This window comes from Pipistrellus kuhlii, unplaced genomic scaffold (assembly GCF_014108245.1).
Source record: "Pipistrellus kuhlii isolate mPipKuh1 unplaced genomic scaffold, mPipKuh1.p scaffold_m20_p_16, whole genome shotgun sequence".
Classification (NCBI taxonomy): domain Eukaryota; kingdom Metazoa; phylum Chordata; class Mammalia; order Chiroptera; family Vespertilionidae; genus Pipistrellus; species Pipistrellus kuhlii.
This window is the reverse complement of record NW_023425471.1, coordinates 26,933,543-26,954,238: the sequence shown is the minus strand read 5'-3', so window position 1 is coordinate 26,954,238 and position 20,696 is coordinate 26,933,543. Positions and strand designations below refer to the sequence as shown.

Here is a 20,696-nt window from a genome sequence, read left to right as displayed (position 1 = left end):
CCCTACCAGACCTGAGGCCCTGAACCTAACTGTCCACTATACCTGGGCTCCTGAGCATTAAAGAGAAAAAAATCAACATGATATAGAAAAATGTTTGTTACATGCAAACAAGTGGTTAGAATAAGATGGAACTTGGAGACATTGTAGAAAATAGGTCTACCTTTCATCAAGCACCAATATTCCACCTTTGTGTGCCAATCCACCCCGCAGGGTGAGCCTTGTTTCACACAGAGGTACTTCTTGCAAAGTGAGCACCAGATGTTGCTATTCACCTTCTTGCATGGATTGTCTTTGTAAGACACTCCAGGATTTTGCTTGTTGTACCTGGAGTGCTTTTCCATGCACACAACACAGATATGATTAGACGATGTCCCAGAGGGAATCTCTGGAAAATGATTGTGTGAGGTCATCCGTTGAGGGCAGGGTTCCTTTTGTGGGTAGTGGTGGGCTGATGTCCTGTATCCACCAATAAGTTTCAGGCACAGTTTCTGAATATATCTGGTGAAATAAACTGGCTTTTTTGAAGCAGCTTGCTACTTTGAAGCATACAAGATATAAGAATTATAACTGGCCCAAATAAAAAATTTTATGAAAAGCCACCAGGGCCAGCAGTAATGATGACGAGACCGGTGAAGGCAGGTCATCTGGTCATTTTTGTCACAACCACCCATATACTTATTATAGTCCTTCACCAGCTGCAGCATATAAATTTCTTGCACACTGCCATCTTTATTTCTTCTGTTTATTACTACATTTTTGGCTGGATCGTGGTAACTCGAAATAAATGTGATGGGCTTTCTATCCTACCAAACTAAACTTGTTACACTTCCTTGACATAGATAGCGACTGTCACTCTTAGCAAGTTTTTTTTACACTTTTCAGTGACTTAGGAAACTGCTTCATGTTTTGCTGCAGGGTTCCCACAATTCCTGTGTGTAATTCTGACAGTGCATATTTAGCAAGGATTACAGAGTTGTAGAATCAGTCCATGACAAGCACATGAGATTTATTTTCCATTGCACATGAGATCAGGAGATGAACTACTGCGCCCAAATCTTTTATAGGCATTGATGCAGCACCAGTGTAGATTTCTACATTCAAAATGTAGCTGGTCTCACCTTCACAGAGAAGGAAAGACTTGATGCCCCACTTTGTGGGCTTATCCTTGATATACTGCTTGATGGCCAAGTGTTTGTTTTGGTTTTTTTTTGTCGGGATAATCCCCTCATCTAGGCTCAAATGTTACTTTGGCAGATAGAAGTGGAGAAACATGGAGAGCAGACTTTCCAAGAAAGGCCTAACTTTATTATTTATTTATTTATTTATTTATTTATTTATTAACAGTTTCACCTGGGTATTTTTTTAATTTTTATTTTTTAATTTCTTTATTGATTATGGTATCATATAATTATCCTCATCCCCCCATTCCCATCCCAAACTCCTCCCCACGTTCTCGCCCCCCCCACATTGTCCATGACCACTGGTTAGGCTTATATGCATGCACACAAGTCCTTTGGTTGATCTCTTCCCCTTACTCCCACCCTTTCCTACCTTCCCTCTGAGGTTTGACAGTCTGATAACTGCTTCTCTGTCTCCGGGTCTGTTTCTGTTCATCAATTTATGTTGTTCATTATTTCCCCTAGATGAGTTAGATCATGTGATACAAGAAATACCCTTATAAGAACTGAAACTGAGACAAGCTATAATGGTTATGCTGAGAGGCAAATGAATCAGTCTGTAGTGAGTTCCTTTCTGGGCCAACAGTTCTTTTGAGTCCCAATTTCAATGTCAAACAGTTCCTTATGTGTACATGTCAGCCATGATATTTCAATTCTGGATGGTGGACAAATGGTGGTGATGCAGGTCCAACCCTCTCTGGTTTGATCCTGGGTACCCTTAAGGGACACACAGCTGCTGACTGCTAGTATGGTAAGGCGCTGCCAGCATCTTCCATCTCTGGACTGTTTCTCTTCTGTCCTCATGGCTGGAACACTCCGTTAATTCCTCTATGTTGCAGGAATCCACATGGTCTTGGAGTTGTTTTCTGACAATATACAAACATATTCTCAACCAAAAGTTTTTTTATAAATTTGACTTGGAATCCCTTTTCATTTTTTTTTTTTTTGCCCAAACGATTTATTTTCCTTTGTCTTATTTAGACGCCATGTGTGTTTTTCATGAGTGTCTTGCTCTTAACATTTCAAATGAAAGTTAACTTTCTAAAGTTCAAATTTTCTAGATGTAATTTACTCACAGGATATTTTTCCTTACATGATATTTTTCCACTATCACCTCCTTTTTTTAATTTAAATATTAGGAGGCTTTTGGAAATTTTATAATGTAGTCTTGATAGCTTTTACATTTTAATCATTTGCTCTAAAATATGACTGCTTTAGGTTCATTACCTGTTATGAAATTTTACCATAAGATGAACTGCCAATAAGAATTTTTGTTAACACTTTAGAACATTTAGAATATTTGCTTATTTCAATTAGCCAATTTAATTTCCTCTGAGAAATTGACTACTATTCAACTGTCAAACTCAACATTTCAACAACAATCTTATTTTACCCTGTGTGTATTAGTGGAAAGGATTATTTGCCTTCTTGAGTAGGCCTTGAGCATTCCTGGTAGTAGGCTGGGTTTGGATATAAAAAAACCATTTCCCCACACCATGGATACAAGACAACTCAAACAAATCTTGTTGCAGTGAGAGGGCAGCTGCTGTCAGCCAAGTCTCTGTCTGTTACCTGGGTCCCAATTTGAGCTGTGCATGGGAAGCAAATCAGCCATGGGGGCAGGAGACCTCCCTCAGAAGGGATGAAGTTTCAGGCCTCTGCCAAGTTGCAGGGGCAGTAAGGGTCTGTGCCCCACCTCTGTTATCCCCAAGTTCTCTCCTGATGGCCCCTCTGCGACTGTGCCTGTCTTAGGTTGTTCCCTCCCTGAGGAATCTTACCTGTCTCTGGCTAACCAGCCATCCTCTGGGGCCAAGCAGGGTGATGTGAGGTTCAGTTCTGTCTTCTTGGTAGCCTATGACCCCATGGCAAAAGGCCTAACTTTATATATTCTATCTTTCTTATTTATATCTTTGAATTCCTCATCAATTATGTGTAAAAAACCCCAAAGGGCCAAGAATCTGTCTCAAGTCATAATATTTTGAAATCCTGGAATAAACCCAACGAAGTCAGGGGCCTCGTTTGTCCAATAATCAAGATAGCTGGGCTTTCTACATAATTATTCCACATAGATCCTCAGTCCTAGAAAAGCCTTCATTTCTCCCACTGTGGCATCCTTGAAATCTTTGGCATTTTAGGAGTTGGGCTTTGCTATATGCAATTGGTGGGCCTAGAGGTTGGTTTTCTCTGTCAAATTTTGCCAGAAAATATCATCCAAAAATAAGGATAAAAAGTCAATTGGTTCACTCTCCTCTGAGATAGATCCAGGAATGTTCACTGGGCCTTTTCCATCCTCATTGAAATTCAGATCTGTATTTTGTTATACAAAATTCCTTGTCCAACCTTCATCACCACCAGGGGTCTTCAAACTACGGCCTGCGGGCCACATGTGGCCGGCAGAGGAGTCTGATCAGCGCCCGCCAGGTTTTTTGGGCAGTGAGCGCAGCCGAGGTGTTACAGTAGGAATTAGTAGTTCATATAGTCCGGCCCTCCAGCTCTCTGAGGGACCGTGATCTGGCCCCCACTTTCAAAAGTTTGAGGACCCCTGACTAGATCTCTATCAGCTGTTTGAGGCACACGCCCCCCTTCTCTTACTATCGATCTAGCTCTAGATCTATAAGGTTCAAGATTCTCCTCATCACTCGAGCTCTCACTATTTGTGTCACTTAAACTGGAAACGTATTCTTGATGAAATTCTGACTTCTCAGAGTCTGAATCAACCAAAGTATCAATCACCTGTTGGACTGTGATAAGCCTAGACCTACTTCACTTTCCTGTTGAAGTGCTTGGTTCATCAGCCGCTCCTTTCATTGTAAATTTTCAGAAATTTTTCATGTCAAACCACACAAAGTCAATTCAAACACATGGGGGCAAACATTTGCAATGGCTAACCATGAGGTTTGATCACAATTGGTTGGTTATTTTTAGTTTGTGATGCATTTTTTTTCACATACTAGGTAAAGTACCGAAAATTAGGTACAGCGGTATAGTGGCAGATTTGGAAATTACCAAAAAATCAGTACAGCTCTCTGGTAGGGTTAATGATGTTGATTCTACCAATCCATGAACATGATATGTTCTTCCATCTATTTACATCTTCCTCTATCTCTTTTTTCAGGGTCCTGTAGTTTTTTGTGTATAAGTCTTTTACATCTTTAGTTATTTTATTCTTAGGTATCTTAAATTTTTTTGGTGTGATGGTAAATGGGAATACTTTTTTAGTCTCTCTTTCTATAAGTTCACTATTGGTATATAGAAATGCCATAGGTTTTGTGGCATTAATTTTGTATCCTGCTACATTTCCACATTCATTTATTAAGTTTACTAATTTTTTGATGGAGTCTTTTGGTTTTTTTATTTACAATATCATGCCATCTACAAATAAGGAAAGCTTTACTTCTTCTTTTCCAATTTGGATGCCTTTTATTTCTTCTTCTTGTCTAATTGCAATGGCTAATATTTTCAGTACTATGTCAAACAGGAGTGGTTACATTGGGCATCCCTGTCTTGTTCCTTTTCATAGGAGAAATGGTTTTAGGTTTTTCCCATTGAGTATGATGTTAGCTGTGGGTTTATCATATATCGCTTTTATTATGTTGAGGTATGATCCTTCTATTCTCACCTTGTTGAAAGTTTTTATCAAGAAAGGGTGCTGGATTTTGTCAAATGCTCTTTCTGCATCGGTTGATTTGACTATGTGATTTTTATCTCTCAATTTACTTATGTGATGTATCACATTTATTGATTTGCGGATATTGTACCATCCTTGCATTCCTGGGATAAAGTCTACTTGGTCCTGGTGTATGATCTTTCTGATGTACTCCTGGAGCCGATTTGCTAGAATTTTCTTGAGGATTTTGGCATCTATATTCATGAGGGATATTGGACGGTAATTCTCTTTCATTGTGTTGTCTTTATCTGGTTTTGGTATTAGGGTGATGCTGGCTTCGTAGAAGGAGCTGGGAAGTGTTTGTTCCTTCTTGAATTTTTTGGAATAGTCTGAGGGAGATAAGATTTAGTTCTTTCTTGAATGTTAAGTAAAATTCTTGTGAGAAGCCATCTGGCCCAGGGCTTTTGTTTTCCTGAAGCTTTTTGATGAATGCTTCAAATTCTTTCATAGTTACTGGCCTATTGAGCTGTTCAGGTTCTTCCTGACTGAGTTTTGAAAGGTTATCTTTTTCTAAGAATATTTTCATTTCCTCCAGATTGTCCAGTTGTTGGAATATAGTTTTTCATAGTATTTTTAAACAATCCTTTGTATTTCTGTAGGGTCTGTTGTTATTTCACCTCTTTCATTTCTGATTTTGTTTATTTGGGTCCTCTCTTTGCTTCTTGGTGAGCCTGGCTAGAGGTTCATCAATCTTGCTTATTCTTTCAAAGATCCAGTTCTTGGTTTTGTTGATTTTTGTATTGTTTCTTTGGTCTAGTCTATGCCATTTATCTCCACTCTGATCTTTATTATTTCCTTCCTTCTGCATACACTGGGCTTTTCTTGTTCCTCTCTTTTTATTTGAGTTGTAGATTAGCTAATTTATTACTATTGTTTCTTGGATTTTTTTGCAGTAGGCGTGTAGAGCTATGAACATCCCTCTCAAGACTGCTTTCCCAGTGTCCCATGGATTTTGGATTGTTGTGTTTTCATTGTTGTTTGTTGCCATGATGGTTTTTTTTTGTGTGTTTTTTCTTCTTCTTTGATCTTTCTGGTAACCCAGTCATCGTTTAATAGCATGCTGCTTAGTCTCCATGTGTTTGGTTTCTATGGATTGTTTTTATTGTAGTTGATTTCCAGTTTTATGCCACTGTGATATGAGGATATGCTTGATATGATTCCTATCTTCTTGAATTTTAAGAGTCTTTGCCTATGTCCCAACATATGGTCTATCTTTGAAAATGGTCCATGTGCACTTGAGAAGAATGTATATTCTGTGGCTATGTTATGAAATGTTCTGAAAATGTCAATTAATTCCATCTAGTCTAGTTAGTCATTTAGGATTGATGTTTCTTTGCTAAGTTTTTGTTTAGAGGATTTGTCCAGGGGTGATAGTAGGGTATTAAAGTCTCTTACTATGATTGTATTGCTGTTAATCTCTCCCTTGATATCCTCCAAAAGTTTTTTTTTAATGTATTTGGGTCCTCCTGTAATGGGTGTGTATATGTTTACCGGAGTTATTTCTTCTTGTTGGATTACGCACTTCAGTATTATGAAGTAGCCTTCCTTATCACTTGTTATGTCCTTCACTTTGAGATCTATAATAATTTGTCAGACAGAAGTATTGCTACCCTAGCTTTTCTTCATTTCCATTAGTCTGGAAAACATTTTTCCATCCATTCACTCTCAGTCTGTGTGTATCTTTTTTTCTGAGGTGGAGAAGTCGGGTGAAATTCTGATGGGTTTTCCTTTGTAGGTCACTTCCTCCTTTTCCTTGGATGCTTTGAGGATTTTTTCCCTAATTTTTGACAGCTTCATTACCAAGTGCTTTGAAAGAAGCTTCTTTAGATTGAGATAAATAGGTGTTCTGTTTGCTTCTTGGATTCAAGGATCTAGTTCTTTCCATAGATTTGGGAAGTTCTTATCCACTATTTGTTTTAATAGACTCTTCATTCCATACTTTTTCTCTTCCTCATCTGGTATGCCTATGATTCTGATGTTATTTTTTTTTTAATGGAATCAGAGATGTCTCATAGGGCTATTTCATATTTATTTATTCTCAGTTGTTTTTCTTCATCTCTCAGGATCATTTCTTGATTCTTATCTTCAATATGACTAGTTCTTTCTTTGAACTGTTTGGTTCTATTTTCTATGCTCATCATTCAATATTAATTTCTTTAATTGCCTACTTCATTTCCAGGATTTCTGCTATATTCTTTTTTTAACAATTCAATTTCGTTGGAGAAATACTCATTTTGTACATTGATTTGTTTTCTGAGTGAGCTGAATTGCCTGTCAGTATTTTCTCGTATCTCACTGAGTATTTTCAGAACTGCAATATTGAAATCTCTTGTCACTCAACTTGCATAATTCCATGTGTTCCAGCCTGTATTCTGGGGATTTTTCATTTTCTTTCTAGTCATCGTTGTTGTTATGGTTGTTCATGGCATTAGTTGTTCTCCTTTGTTTTCCCATTTATCTCCGAGTTCCTGAAGATGGAGCTGAATTGCAAGATTATATTTTCCCCTCTGTGGAATCACAGTTTTGAGCCTCTTCAGCTTCCTTAGGGCTGTACTACCTCTGCTGCTTGGGGGTGAGGTGTATTTTTCCCTTGTAGTAATGGCAGTCCCTGACCTCCAAAAGTCTAGCCCAAGCACCTTTCCTGGGGTTCAGTCACAGAAGGAAACTGTGTTTGTACTGCAACAGCTCTTGGCCCACAGACAGTACACCCCTGGAAACAATCCAACAGCAATGTGAGGTAAGGCCTGGGACTCTAATCAGTGGCAGGGCTCTGCAATCTACTTTCTTTGACAGAAAGCCAGCAGCCAGGCCCAGCCTTGGGAAGCGACTCTGTAAGGAGGTTGTCTGCTGACTCGCAGCTTAGGCATGCAATTCAGATCTCATTCACAATGTGCCCCTAAGGTTCAGACACTCTCTCACTGTTTGTGTGCATGACCACACAACGCTTCCACTCCAGTGGCTATTGCAACAGCCAGCCATCCGTTGGTTAGCTTTCTGTTGGTCCAGACTGGCTGAGGAAACTTCTTGTAACTGCTGCTGTCAGTTCCCAGCTCTACTGTGGACAAGCTGCTGCACTGTAGCCATGTTTGGCTTCTATCCCTTCTCTCATCTCCCTGCTTATTCTAAAGAGTCCACTTTAGTTATTCCAGTGTGCAGGTCTCTCAGGTGTGCATCTCTGTGTTGAGCAAGGACTTCTTTGTTGAATTATAGGTAATTTTGTTGAAAAGTTAGGGGGAGAGTATAGATGCACCCTTATGCTGTCATTCCTTTGACATCACTCTTGAGACATATTCTATTGTGAATATGCAACATTTATTCTTTATCCATTTATCAGTGGATGGACACTTAGGTTGCTTCCATATCTTGGCTATTTTAAATAATGCTGAAATGAACATATATATGTCAGCTAAAATTTGTTAAAAATAACAGTGGACCAGTAGTGTGGCTCAGCAGTTGCACATTGAAGCAGGAACTAAGAGGTTGATGGTTTGATCCCTGGTCAGGGCATATGGATGGGTTATGGGGTTGATCCCCAGCAGGGGGCAAGCAAGAGGTAACTGATCAATGATGCTCGTCTCTCTCATCGATGTTTCTATGTATCCTTCTCCCTTCCTCTCTATAATAATCAATAAAAACATATTAAAAATAAAAATGAATAAATAAAAATAACTGAATAAATAACAGAAATAATCTATTAATTTAATTATAAGCAAATCTTGGTAAAATCATTTTAAAATTAATAAGATGTTAATTTTCACATGACATAAGGACCAAAAATTATATCCATGAAATCCGAAGTCCAGCCCAGCCAATGTTGCTCAGTGGTTGAGCATCAACCTATGAACCAGGAGGTCACGGTTTTATTTCCAATCAGGGAATATGCCCAGATTGCAGGCTTGATCTCCAGTATGGGGTATGCATGAGGCATCCAATCAGTGATTCTCATCATTGGTGTTTCTATCTATCTTTCCCTCTCACTTCCTCTCTGAAATCAATAAAAAATATGTATTTTTAAAAAATTTAGAGTCCATTATATTGAGGTCCACAAAATCCAGCATTTACTGCAGTTTTATTGAAGAATTCTGGCTTCTACAAGAGCATTTTCAGAAAATAAAACCAATGCCAACAACAAGTTGTTGTATTGGACTACCAATCTATTTTGAACATAAGTGTTTTGGGACCTCATGGAAACTCCTCCCTATTTTTATACACACAATTTTATATTCCCAGGCCAAACTCAGGTTCAGAAGACAGTTTATTAGCCTTTAATAGTGATATGAATGCTAGAAAGTTGAGGCAGAAAAATTTGAGAAATACTGCTGTGTAATAATAATAATAAACAATGGGTAAGTAATGTTTCCAATGTAATAGCTTATTTAATTTTCACCTTAAACATGTGTGATAAGTTCTGTAGTTATTCCTGTTATACATATGAGACAGTTGTGGAAGAGTTAAGTAAAGTCCCCACAGTTATCCTGTATAATAAAGAGGTAATATGCAAATTGACCCTTATGCCCTCACACAAGATGGCTGCCCCCATGTGGTCAAAGATGGTTGCCCCCATGTGGTCAAAGATGGTTGCCACAAGAAGGTTGGCAGGGGAGGGCAGTTAGGGGTGACTGGACCAGCAGGGGAGGGCAGTTGGGGGTTACAAGGCCAGCAGGAGATCAGTTAGGCATTGATCAGGCTGGCAGGGAAGTGGTTAGGGTGTAATCAGGCTGGCAGGCAGGTGAGCGGTTGGGAATCAGCAGTCCTGGATTGTGAGAGGGATATCTGACTGCTGGTTTTGGCCCTATCCCTTGAGGGGTCCAAGATTGGAGAGGGTGCAGGCTAGGCTGAAGGACCCCCTACTCAATGCACAAATTTCATGCATTGGGCCTCTAGTATAGATAATAAATAGAACTGAGTCACAAATTCAGGTGGTCTGCCTCCACATTTAGTGTTCTTCAACTCTACACTAGATATGATGAATTGGAATTTTTCAAATCACATAACTTTTCAGTCAACAAACATTTGTGGCATTGTTTACTGACTTGTCTGGGCTCCCACAGCTTTTTTTTTTTTTTTTTAATACTTTTTGTAGCATCTAACATACTCAGTGAAATCATTTGTCTATGTCTGCTTCTCTTGCTAAACTGTGAGCTCAATAAGGGAAAAGACCATGTTTGAAATCTCTATTTCACACATGGCATTATTAACCTAGGAAATGGCATATTTCTTGAATTGGCCATGGGACAACCTTCTGCTATTTGCTCTGGAGTGGGGTACACATGTGAAAAAACACAGTTCCCAACATCAGAGGAAGGAATATATATTATTTTCTAGTCTCTGAGGTGTCCAGACATTGGAAAAATGGCCATTCACCATAAGGCAGAGTGAATTGAGACCTATAATTATGGTCTCACAGTATATTTCTGGAACCTCAGAGAAAGGATCAATTAATTCTCAATAAACCTGAAATAAAATGTTTTGGGTAATATTGCTATGAAATGTAATGTAAAATAACACCACCACTCAATGCAATTTAGCTTTAGTTCCATTTTAGCCACTTGCTTGGACATTTTGGCACTTGGACATTAGCCCTGGACTTGGAAAAAAGACAAACTATATACTTCATTGAGGTTAGGCAGACACAAGGTTGAATCCAATCCCTACCAATTATAGGCTATCTGACTCTAAACTTCAGTTTTCTTTTTTGCTTCCTCAGTTTTCTGAACTGCTGAAAGAGATATAATACCGTATTTTTCGGACCATAAGACGCACTTTTTTCCCCCCAGAAGTGGGGGGAAAAAGTCCCTGCGTCTTATGGTCCAAATATAGCCTACACATATACTTTAAAAAAAAGTTTTTTTACTTGCCCGGCTCTGTGTGGTCTCTGTGTGCTTGCCCAGCTCTAAAATGGTTCTAAATGCTGCTGTTTACTTTACAGGGTTGATTACATGTGTTTATGACTGTGATGTTGGGTTTTAATGCACATAAAATATTATAGGACACTATTTGTTTCAGAATCTTTTTTTCTTCATTTCCCTTCTCTAAAAACTGGTGCGTCTTATGGTCCGGAGCATCTTATGGTCCGAAAAATACAGTACCTACCTGGTAGAGTTGTTGTGATGATCCAGTGACTTAAGACAAGTAAAACTATTAGCATATTTAGTAGGTACTCAATAAATAGCAGTTTCCTTTCACTTTAAACAATTGACAATAAATATTTTTGTTTTCTGGCACACTGACCACCAGGGAGCAGCTCCTGTATTGAGCATCTGCCCCCTGGTGGTTGCACTTACTTATTTTGAAAGGCAATTTATTATCAAGAAAAATAATTGAAAATATACTTAAGGGTGTTACACAGGTAAGTTGCAGCCTTAAAAATGCTGCCTAACAATCTAGGTCCAAATTGAGCAACAACATCACATATATCAAACATAGGACTTCTATAAAGAATAAGCAAAAAACACAGCTCAAAAAGAAGACAAATACTCCCCTTAACCAAAGTTACAAAGATTTGATAGACACTTTTAAAAAATGTATTTTTATTGATTTCAGAGGGGAAGGGAGAGGGAGAGAGAGATAGAAACATCAATGATGAGAATCATTAATAGGCTGCCTCCTGCAGGCCCCCTATTTGGGATGAAACCTGCAACCTGAGCATGTGCCCTGACTAGGAATTGAACCATGATCTCCTGGTTTGTAGATCAATGCTCAACCACTGAGCAACACTGGCTAGGCTGAACAGACACTTCTTTCAGAAAGTTATATGGATGGTCAGTAAGCACATGAGAATATGCTACATTATTAATCACCAGGGAAATGCAAATTAAAACTCTTATAATCTTAAACACTCATTAGATTTGTTATACTTTAAAAGACTGACCATATGAAATGTTTGCAAGGATGTGGGACAACTGGACCTACTATTCTTTGCTAGTGAGATTGCAAAATGGTCCAAACACCTTGGAAAATAGTGTGTCAGATTGTTAAAAGTTTAAATATATGCCTACTATATGACCCAGTCATTACACATTCTATATAATAAAAGGCTAATATGCAAATTGACCGAACCGCAGAATGACCGATCACTATGATGCACACTGACCACTAGGGGGCAGATACTCAATGCAGGAGCTGCCCCCTGGTGGTCAGTGTGCTTCCAAAAGGGGAGTGCTACTCAGCCAGAAGCCAGAGTAATGGCTGGTGAGAACAGCAGCAGTAGCCTCTCCCTCATCCATGATAGTCAGACATTCCCCAAGGGCTCCCAGACTGCAAGAGGGCACAGGCCAGACTGAGGGACCTCCTCTCCCAGTGCACAAATTTTGTTTACCAGGCCTCTAGTCTAAGATAAATGGCAATAAATGTTCACATAAAGACATGAATGTTTATAGTAACTTTTTTAAATTCCTTATTGTTTAAAGTATTACATATAGTATTACATATGTCTCTTTCTACTCCTTCCCCATTGACCTCTCTAGCCATACCCAATCCCCAGTACATTCCCTAACCCTCCTAGAGTCTATATCCATTGGATATGCTTATATGCATGCATACAAGTCCTTCAGTTGCTCTCTTATTTCCCCCAATCCTCTGCCTTCCCTCTGAAGTTTGACATGTTCGATGCTTCTCTGTCTCTGGATCTGTTTTTGTTCATAAGTTTATGTTCATTATATTCCACACATGAGTATGATCATGTAATGTTTATCTTTCTCTGACTGGCTTATATCACTTAGCATAATGTTCTCCAATTCCATCCATGTTGTTGCAAATGGTAAGAACTACTTTTTTCACCGCAGCATAGTATTCCATTGTGTAGATGTACCATCATTTTTTAATCCATTCATCTGCTGTTGCGCACTTAGGCTGTTTCCTAATTTTAGCTACTGTAAATTGTGCTGCTATGAACATAGGGGTGCATATGTCCCTTCTAATTGACGTTTCTAGTTTCTTGGGATATATTCCTAGAAGTGGGATCACTGGGTCAAATGTGAATTACATTTTTAGTTTTTTGAGGAAACTCCATACTGTTCTCCACAATGGCTGTACCAGTCTGCATTCCCACCAGCGGTGCACAGGGGTTCCTTTTTATCCACATGTTCTCCAGAACTTGTTGTTTGTTGATTTGTTGGTGATAGCCATTCTGATAGGTGTGATATGGTGTCATTTTGATTAACATCTTTTGCATGATTAGTGATTTTGAGCATTTTTTCATATGTCTCCTCGCATCTCCATAGTAGCTCTTATTTATAATAGCTAGAAATTGGAAACGACACAAATATCCATGAACAGATGAATAGCTAAACAAAATGTGATTATATCCAAACAATGGAATATTTTATTGAAATATAAAGGAATGAACTATTGATGTATGCTATGACAGGCATGTGTCTCAAAATCATTACTTTGAGTGAACAGAACCAGGCATGAAAGAGTATATACTATGTAATTGAATTTATTTTAAAATTGTAGAAAATTTAAGCTGACCTCTAGTGAAAGAAAGCAGATTATTGGTTGCAGGATTGGAGAGACAGATTACAAAGGAACACTAAGAAAGTTTTAGAAGTGATGGATATATGAATTGTTTTCATTGAAGTTATAGTTTCATGTGTGTATATGTGTGTTAAAACTGATGGAATTTAAATATGTGTTGTTTTTATTTTAATTATACTTAATTAAATTATTATATTCAGTTACTGTACTATCTTAAATATCTATTTCTTGCTCATGCAATTGTGCATTGTCTGGTGTTCTGCTGAACTAGGCTGATTCTACTATGTTTCACTTGCGCCTGTAGTGTCTAGGTCTGTTCTAGTTGTCATTCCCCTTGGAATAGTAGCCTACCTAAGCTTAGCTTTGTTTTAATGATGACAGAAAAGGAAGAGATTGAACAAGAACATGAAATGTTTATTAAAACTCCAAACTAAAACCGGTGCTGTATAATCTCAACCCAAATTCAATTGGCTAAAATAAATAATACTGTATATCAATAAAATCAGATATAGATGTAGGTGCTCAATAAGTGTGTATTTGACCAAATTAATCACCAAGCTCCAAATCAATGGGGTGGGAAAATAGGCTTTTTGCACTATATTGGGTAGTAATATTAATAAAAAGTAATTGTAAAAAATGATTCAGTCGAGGCTGGTTTGGCTCAGTGGATAGAGCGTTGGCCTGCGGACTGAAGGGTTCCGGTTTCGATTCTGGTCAAGGGCATGTACTTTGGTTGCGGGCACATCCCCAGTGGGGTGTGTGCAGGAGGCGACTGATCGATGTTCTCTCATCAATGTATCTGGCTTTCTATCTCTCTCCCTTCCTCACCGTAAAAAATCAATAAAATATATTTTAAAAAAATGATTCAATATATCCCAGGTGTGTACTGTGGAAAGCCACATTACATGCATTTTCCCTTCTAAGAGGTAACAACCTGCACCTAATTTTGTGTGTCTTCCAGTTTTGTGCGTACATAAATACTTATATTTTCTTCTTTTACACCAGTAGTTATATACTATACACATTATTTTGTATTTTGCTTTTTATTTTGAAACTGTATATTATATATAGTTTTATTTTTTCCTGTTTTACTGCAGTGTATACCATTTTATATATATATATATATATATATATATATATATATATACACACACACACACACACACACACACACACACATATATATATATATATATATATATGATGGTATACACAGCAGTATATATATGGAATAATTTAATCAGTCCCTTATCAATAGGCATTTGGCTGTTTCTAATAGTTTGTTATTACAGAAAATGCAGCAGTTGGCTTTACGTATATATCAATTTACTCATGTGGAATGTGAAATGTTATTTAGATACATCTGATAACTAATTGAAAAATTCTAATAGCAACCAATTTTATCTTGGTTTAGGTCTTGCCAATAAGGAGATCATGATGAAACCAGAGATGAGCATTCTTGGAGATCAAGTGGTAATCCAGGCTGGTGGAACATTTGACATAACCTGCAGGTAACAATATCAAGGCCCTTGGACTTTTCCTGATTAAAAGACCCATGGTAGGGAGTTCAGAAAAGTTGAGTCTTTGATCACACTCCAAATTTTTTATTTCTTTCACAATAGAGGATAGGTTCTGAAAGGCCAGGTTCCTTGCTACTGGTTTTCGAAAAGTGTACTTCTCTGGGTGGAGCAGGATAGCTTTTCAGCTGGACCCAGGTATCTTTGTCTTTGGCTCCATTATTTATATTATTACCTTTTTCAACATTTCATAAAACTAAGTTGACCATTCAAGTCTTTAATATGCCAAAATTTATGTTAATTCTCTTGGCAAGTATCTGCTCTTAACTAGTCTGTTTATAGTAATGCCAATAGCACACAGTATGTGCCCCTGTAGACTCTCCTTTGTAGTGGTTACATTTTTGAACTCTTAAATAGTACCTATTTCCTTGATATCTACAGTGTCACATTTCTTTCATTTGTTGTTGTGTTGTTGTTTTTTTGTGTGTGTGTGCGTGTTTTATTTTTTATTGATTAAGGTATTACAAATGTGTGGTTATGCCCCCATTGCCCCCTCACCCCCAATTCTGCCCTCACTCTCTATTGTCTGCATCCATTGGTTATGCTTATAGGCATGCATACAAGTCTCTTATATCTCTCCCCCTTACCCCCACCCTCCCATACCTTCCCTCTGAGGTTTGAGCATCTGATCGATGCTTTTCTACCTCTGGATTTGTTCTGTTCATCGAATTATGTTGTTCATTATAATCCACAAATGAGTGAGATCATGTGATATTTATCTTTCTCTGACTTATTTCATTTAGCATAAGGCTCTCCAGCTCCATCCATGCTGTTGCAAATGGTAGGAGTTCCTTTCCTTCTTTCTTTCTTTCTTTCTTTCTTTCTTTCTTTCTTTCTTTCTTTCTTTCTTTCTTTCTTTCTTCTTTCTTCCTTTCTTTATATATATATATATATATATATATATATATATATATATATATATATGTTGATTTTTTACAGAGAGGAAGGGAGAGGGATCGAGAGTTAGAAATATCGATGAGAGAGTAACATCCATCAGCTGCCTCTTGTACACTCCCTACTGGGGATGTGCCCACAACCAATGTATACATGCCCTCAATCGGAATCGAACCCAGGACCCCTCAGTCTGCAGACCGCAGCTCTATCCACTGAGCCAAACCGGTTTCGGCAGGAAAATTCTTTAAAAATAAAACTACCATATGATGTAGCAATCTCACTTCTGGGTATTTATCCAAAGAAAACAGAAACACTAATTTAAATTTATATATATATATATATATATATATATATATATATATATATATATGTAATTTATTTATTTATTTTTAAATAAAATCTTGTCGAAACCGGTTTGGCTCAGTGGATAGAGCGACAGTCTGCGGACTGAAGGGTCCCAGGTTCGATTCTGGTCAAGGGCATGTACATTGGTTGTGGTCACATCCGCAGCAGGGGGTGTGCAGGAGGCAGCTGGTCCATGTTTCTCTCTCATCGACATTTCTAGCTCCCTATCCCTCTTCCTTCCTCTCTGTGGAAAATCAATAAAATATATATAAATAAATAAATAAAATCTTGGCATTTACATCAACATGGGTAAAACTAGACAGTATTATATTAAGTGAAATAAGTCAGGCAGAGAAAGAAAAATACAATATGTTTTCACTTATTTGTAGAATCTAAGAAGACTAAACAAATAAACAAAACAGAAACAGACCCATAGATGCAGAGAGGATATTTATGGTGCCAGAGGGGTTGGCGGGATGGGTGAAAAAAGTGAAAGAGAATAAGAGGTACAAACCTCCAGTTATAAAAAAATTAATGGGGATATAATGTATAGCATAAGGAAAATTAATTATCTATTTCCAAATATAATCACATTCTGAGGTTCTGTGGGTTAGTACTTCAACATATTAATTTGTGGGGGCACAATTCAATCTGTACACACCTTCTTTTAGGCTGTCTGGTTTTGAGGCCACATAGTTTATTTGAAGACCCCAGAATGAAGCTGGACATACCATAAAGAGATCATTATTCAAATAGGAACAGAGACTCCAGTAGTAGGTAGTGGGCAGTAAATGTATGGTGCAAGGGCCAGAGCATAAGGAGTTAGAATGTGGGCAGAATCTATACTGTTGTTCTCTAATTCCTGATCTTGCTGTCTATAACTCCCCATTTTATTTTTTAATAGTCTTAATCAGAAGCATGGTAACATATTATCTTTTCAAAAATGGTTTAAAATGCATTGCTTTTGAAAAATTTACTCAAGGTGAGCAATGGCTTCCCATACAACTTTATGGTTTACCTTCTCTTCACTTCAGTGAATTTATGCGTCATGATAAACAGTGTTCTAACAAATGTATGAATGCTGGAGATAATATATGATATGGAGAAGGGTATATGTCTTTGACATGAGAACAGGAGTCAAATCTGACTTAATCCTGCCCCCAATTTCCATTGTCTTCCACTTATCTTAAGGGCTGGAATTCTAGTAACTGAACAATGGTAAGTGCTGAGACTTAATATGCAGGTTCTTTTGTCCTCCATTTTTTTAAATTATTGTCCCACAGATTCTTGTTATGAGAAAATGGGAGGAGGAGAAAATAATCGTTATTGAGACGAAGATATAGAGTCCTATTGTTTTGTCTGTACATGGAAGATATACAATAAATTTAAACTTAATTTTGTCCCTGGTTCCACAAAATGCAGGGAGAGGTAATCCAGCCACATGTCTTTTAACAACTCATTTGCCCAAAAAAAGCCTTATAAATTCCATGAAGCAAGAAGGTATAATTGAAACATAGAAACCTAGACTAGGACCTAGTACATATGACTTTGAGTTTGGGTCCTGCCAACAACATTCTGGGCAAAGCCCTTCACCTCCTCCCTGAGTGTGGTGTTCTCATTTTTCAAGTATAAGCAACAAATCGAGAAGGGATCTCAACTAACTCAGTATTTCCCTCTGCCTTTAGATGTTTAATGTTAAATATTCCCAAGCCAATGCATTGATGAAGAGAACTGAACTGGGTGTATAGCTTGAGTAGATGAGAAGATATTGGGGAGACAAGGAGCAGGAAAAAAAAACACCCTTAACTCACTGTTTCAGCTTCTCATGCCCATAGCTAGGTATTCTAATCCTTTTTCCCCCTTGGGAACTAAATTTTATAACTCTTCCTTCAGAAATCAAATTGGGAGCTGGAGCAACATTACTTCTTCACTGCCACTACCATACCTGATTCAGCATTTTTGTTTTTTTGTATTGTGTTTTCAGGGGATTGGCTGCCATTACCTGGACCTGGGGCACTGGGTCTGCAGGGAGTCGGGCCCGCATCTTGGAACATCCCTGCTCTGATAACCCCCTTGTTACTTGCAACCAGCTCACCATCTTCCACACAGAAGCTAGTGACACTGGATACTTCACATGTAGCTACAAGGATATCGCTGACATCAAGGATCCTAATGGCAAGACCAGTGTGTATGTGTATGTCAAAGGTGAGTGAGTGCCTCCTGCTTTGGGACTGAAATGTTTTGCATTCTTTTGTGAATGTCTAGATATATAAAACTCCAGGTAAGCTTGGAATAAGTTGGAGTGTTTTCCTGAAGACAGTAGGGCAAAAATAGGCCTTATGCTTTGAAATTTTGTTAATGATATCTAGTTTTACTATTAGCCCACTTTTTTTTTTTTTTTACAAAGATGATGTTTTTGATCTCTGACCACATGAGACAAGAAAAATAATATTATTCGCTCAAAATTCAAGTAGTTACCAGTGGTATGTGAAAGGAAGTGGCTGTGGAGAGGCAGATGTCACTGACAAGCTACAGGCAAGCTTTGTTTGGTCTTCCTCAACCTCCAGATGACCAGAAAGGCTCTTATCATTTGAATTTCCTTTCTCAAACTTCTCTGACTTGAGACTATAGTGCTAGGAGCTGGATTATTGCTCCTTTTGGATTATTATTTTCTCTTGAGAGCACAGTGTGTGCCTTTCAGAAATCTGGTTTTTGTTTTTTTGGTTTTTTTTTGGTTTTTTTTTTTTTTTTTTTTTTTTCTCCTCTTATATACCCCATCTCTCTCTGAGCCATATTTTCACTTTCTTATAAATTAATTGGCAGCCAATCTCTATAAAGCAGCAAGGTTGGCTCTGAAGAAAACCTAAATACCAACCCACAGTCCTTCTGGGCTTCCAAAGACATAGATTAAGAAGGTCTAAAGGACTATAAAATTAAGGCTTTTCATAAGCATTAGAGGTGATATGTATAAAATCATTCAATGCAATGCCTTACAATTACTAGGCATTGCATAAAACATATGAAAACATTTGTAAACCCTATGTTGTCATGCAAGAGAAATGATGGAGCAACCTCCACTGCTCTATGATAAATCCCAGGAAAAGGTGGGAGTGGGGTAATAGGTATTGAAAGGGAAATGGTACAATAAATAAATATTATCATCCAGGAATGTTTAAGGCTCAGGGTGCATACCAGCCTTCCAGAAGACCAGGATGTTGACAAGAAGATAGGCTGAAATAAAATTTGGGAGGCCCTAGAGTGCTAGAGAAAGGAATTAGGGTCCCATTCTTTGCTTGCCAACTCTTAATCCTCACTACTTCAAACTGGGATAAAGATTGAAATCTTGTTATCTTGAGCTCCTCACTCAGATTTGGAATTGAATATGAAGCTCTTGAGATTTTATTCAGATCATAAAGATGAAAGCTCTTCTTAGAGATGTTGTTTTCCATGAACTTCCCTTTTGTGGGCTTTTCAGAAATGTTTACATCCTCATTCTTCCAACTCTCAACCCAAATGATCCCCATCCTGATCTGAGACATCATGCTGCTGATCCAAATAGGGGGAAATGTGAGGATAAGCCCCGGGATATGCAAGACCCTTTTGACTTGGCTTGCATTCTGAGAGCTGGAGTCTTAAAATAATTACCAGGAATGAGGCTTTGTGATATGAAATTTTAAATATTTTTAAAATTTAAGTACAATCCTACCTAATAAAAGAGTAATATGCAAATTAACCATCATGCTGCTACACCCACAAGCCACACCCACCAGCAATGCCCACCAGCCAATCAGAGCAAGTATGCAAATAAACCCAACCAAGATGGCTACCAGGAGGGAGGCTTGGGTTTCCTCAGCAACAGAGGAAGCCAAGCTTTCCACATACCCTGGCTGGTCCAGGCCTCCACTCATGGTTACCAAGTTTCAATTACAGAAGGTAAACAAATCCAAATAAAAATGGCTGCTGGCCACAGAGCGAGCAGGAGGCTTGGCTCTGCTCCAGGCTACAAAGTTTCAATTGTAGAAAATAAATAAATCCCAGATACCAGGGCCTCTGCTTCGGTCGCTGGGGGATGTGGCAGGCTGCAAATCATCACAGGCCCCTGGCCCAGGCCACCCCACAACCCAAATGATCCCCATCCTGATCTGGGACACCCTTCGGGGAAAACCAGCCGGCCACCACCAATGCACCAGGCCTCTATCCTACCTAATAAAAGAGTAATATGCAGATTGACCATCACTCCAACACACAATATGGCTGCCCCTATATGGACAAAGATCCTGCCCCCATGTGGACACAAGATGGCCACCACAAGATAGCTAGCAGGGGAGGGCAGTTGGGAGGCACCAGGCCTGCAAGGGAGGGCAGATGGGTGTGATCAACCCTGCAGGGGAGGGCAGTTAGGGGTGAACAGGCTGGTAGAGGAGAGAATTTGGGGGCAAACAGGCTGGCAGGGGAGCAGTTAGATATCAATCAGGCTGGCATGGGAGTGGTTAGGGTGATCAGGTTGGCAGGCAGAAGCGATTAGGGGCAATCAGGAAGGCAGGCAGACGAGCAGTT

The 20,696-nt window shown here is 38.5% G+C and overlaps 1 protein-coding gene across 2 annotated transcripts in view; it reads left to right on the top strand.

Annotated features, from left to right (window-relative positions):
* The window catches only part of LOC118719986 (vascular endothelial growth factor receptor kdr-like), a 241,998-nt gene that overhangs the window by 29,954 nt on the left and 191,348 nt on the right, over window positions 1–20,696 (top strand). For both annotated transcript variants that reach the window (XM_036439878.2, XM_036439879.2), the window contains exons 3-4: window positions 14,738–14,834; window positions 18,124–18,344. In XM_036439878.2, coding sequence (XP_036295771.1) covers window positions 14,738–14,834; window positions 18,124–18,344 — 318 coding nt within the window. The remainder of the gene's footprint in view (window positions 1–14,737; window positions 14,835–18,123; window positions 18,345–20,696) is intronic.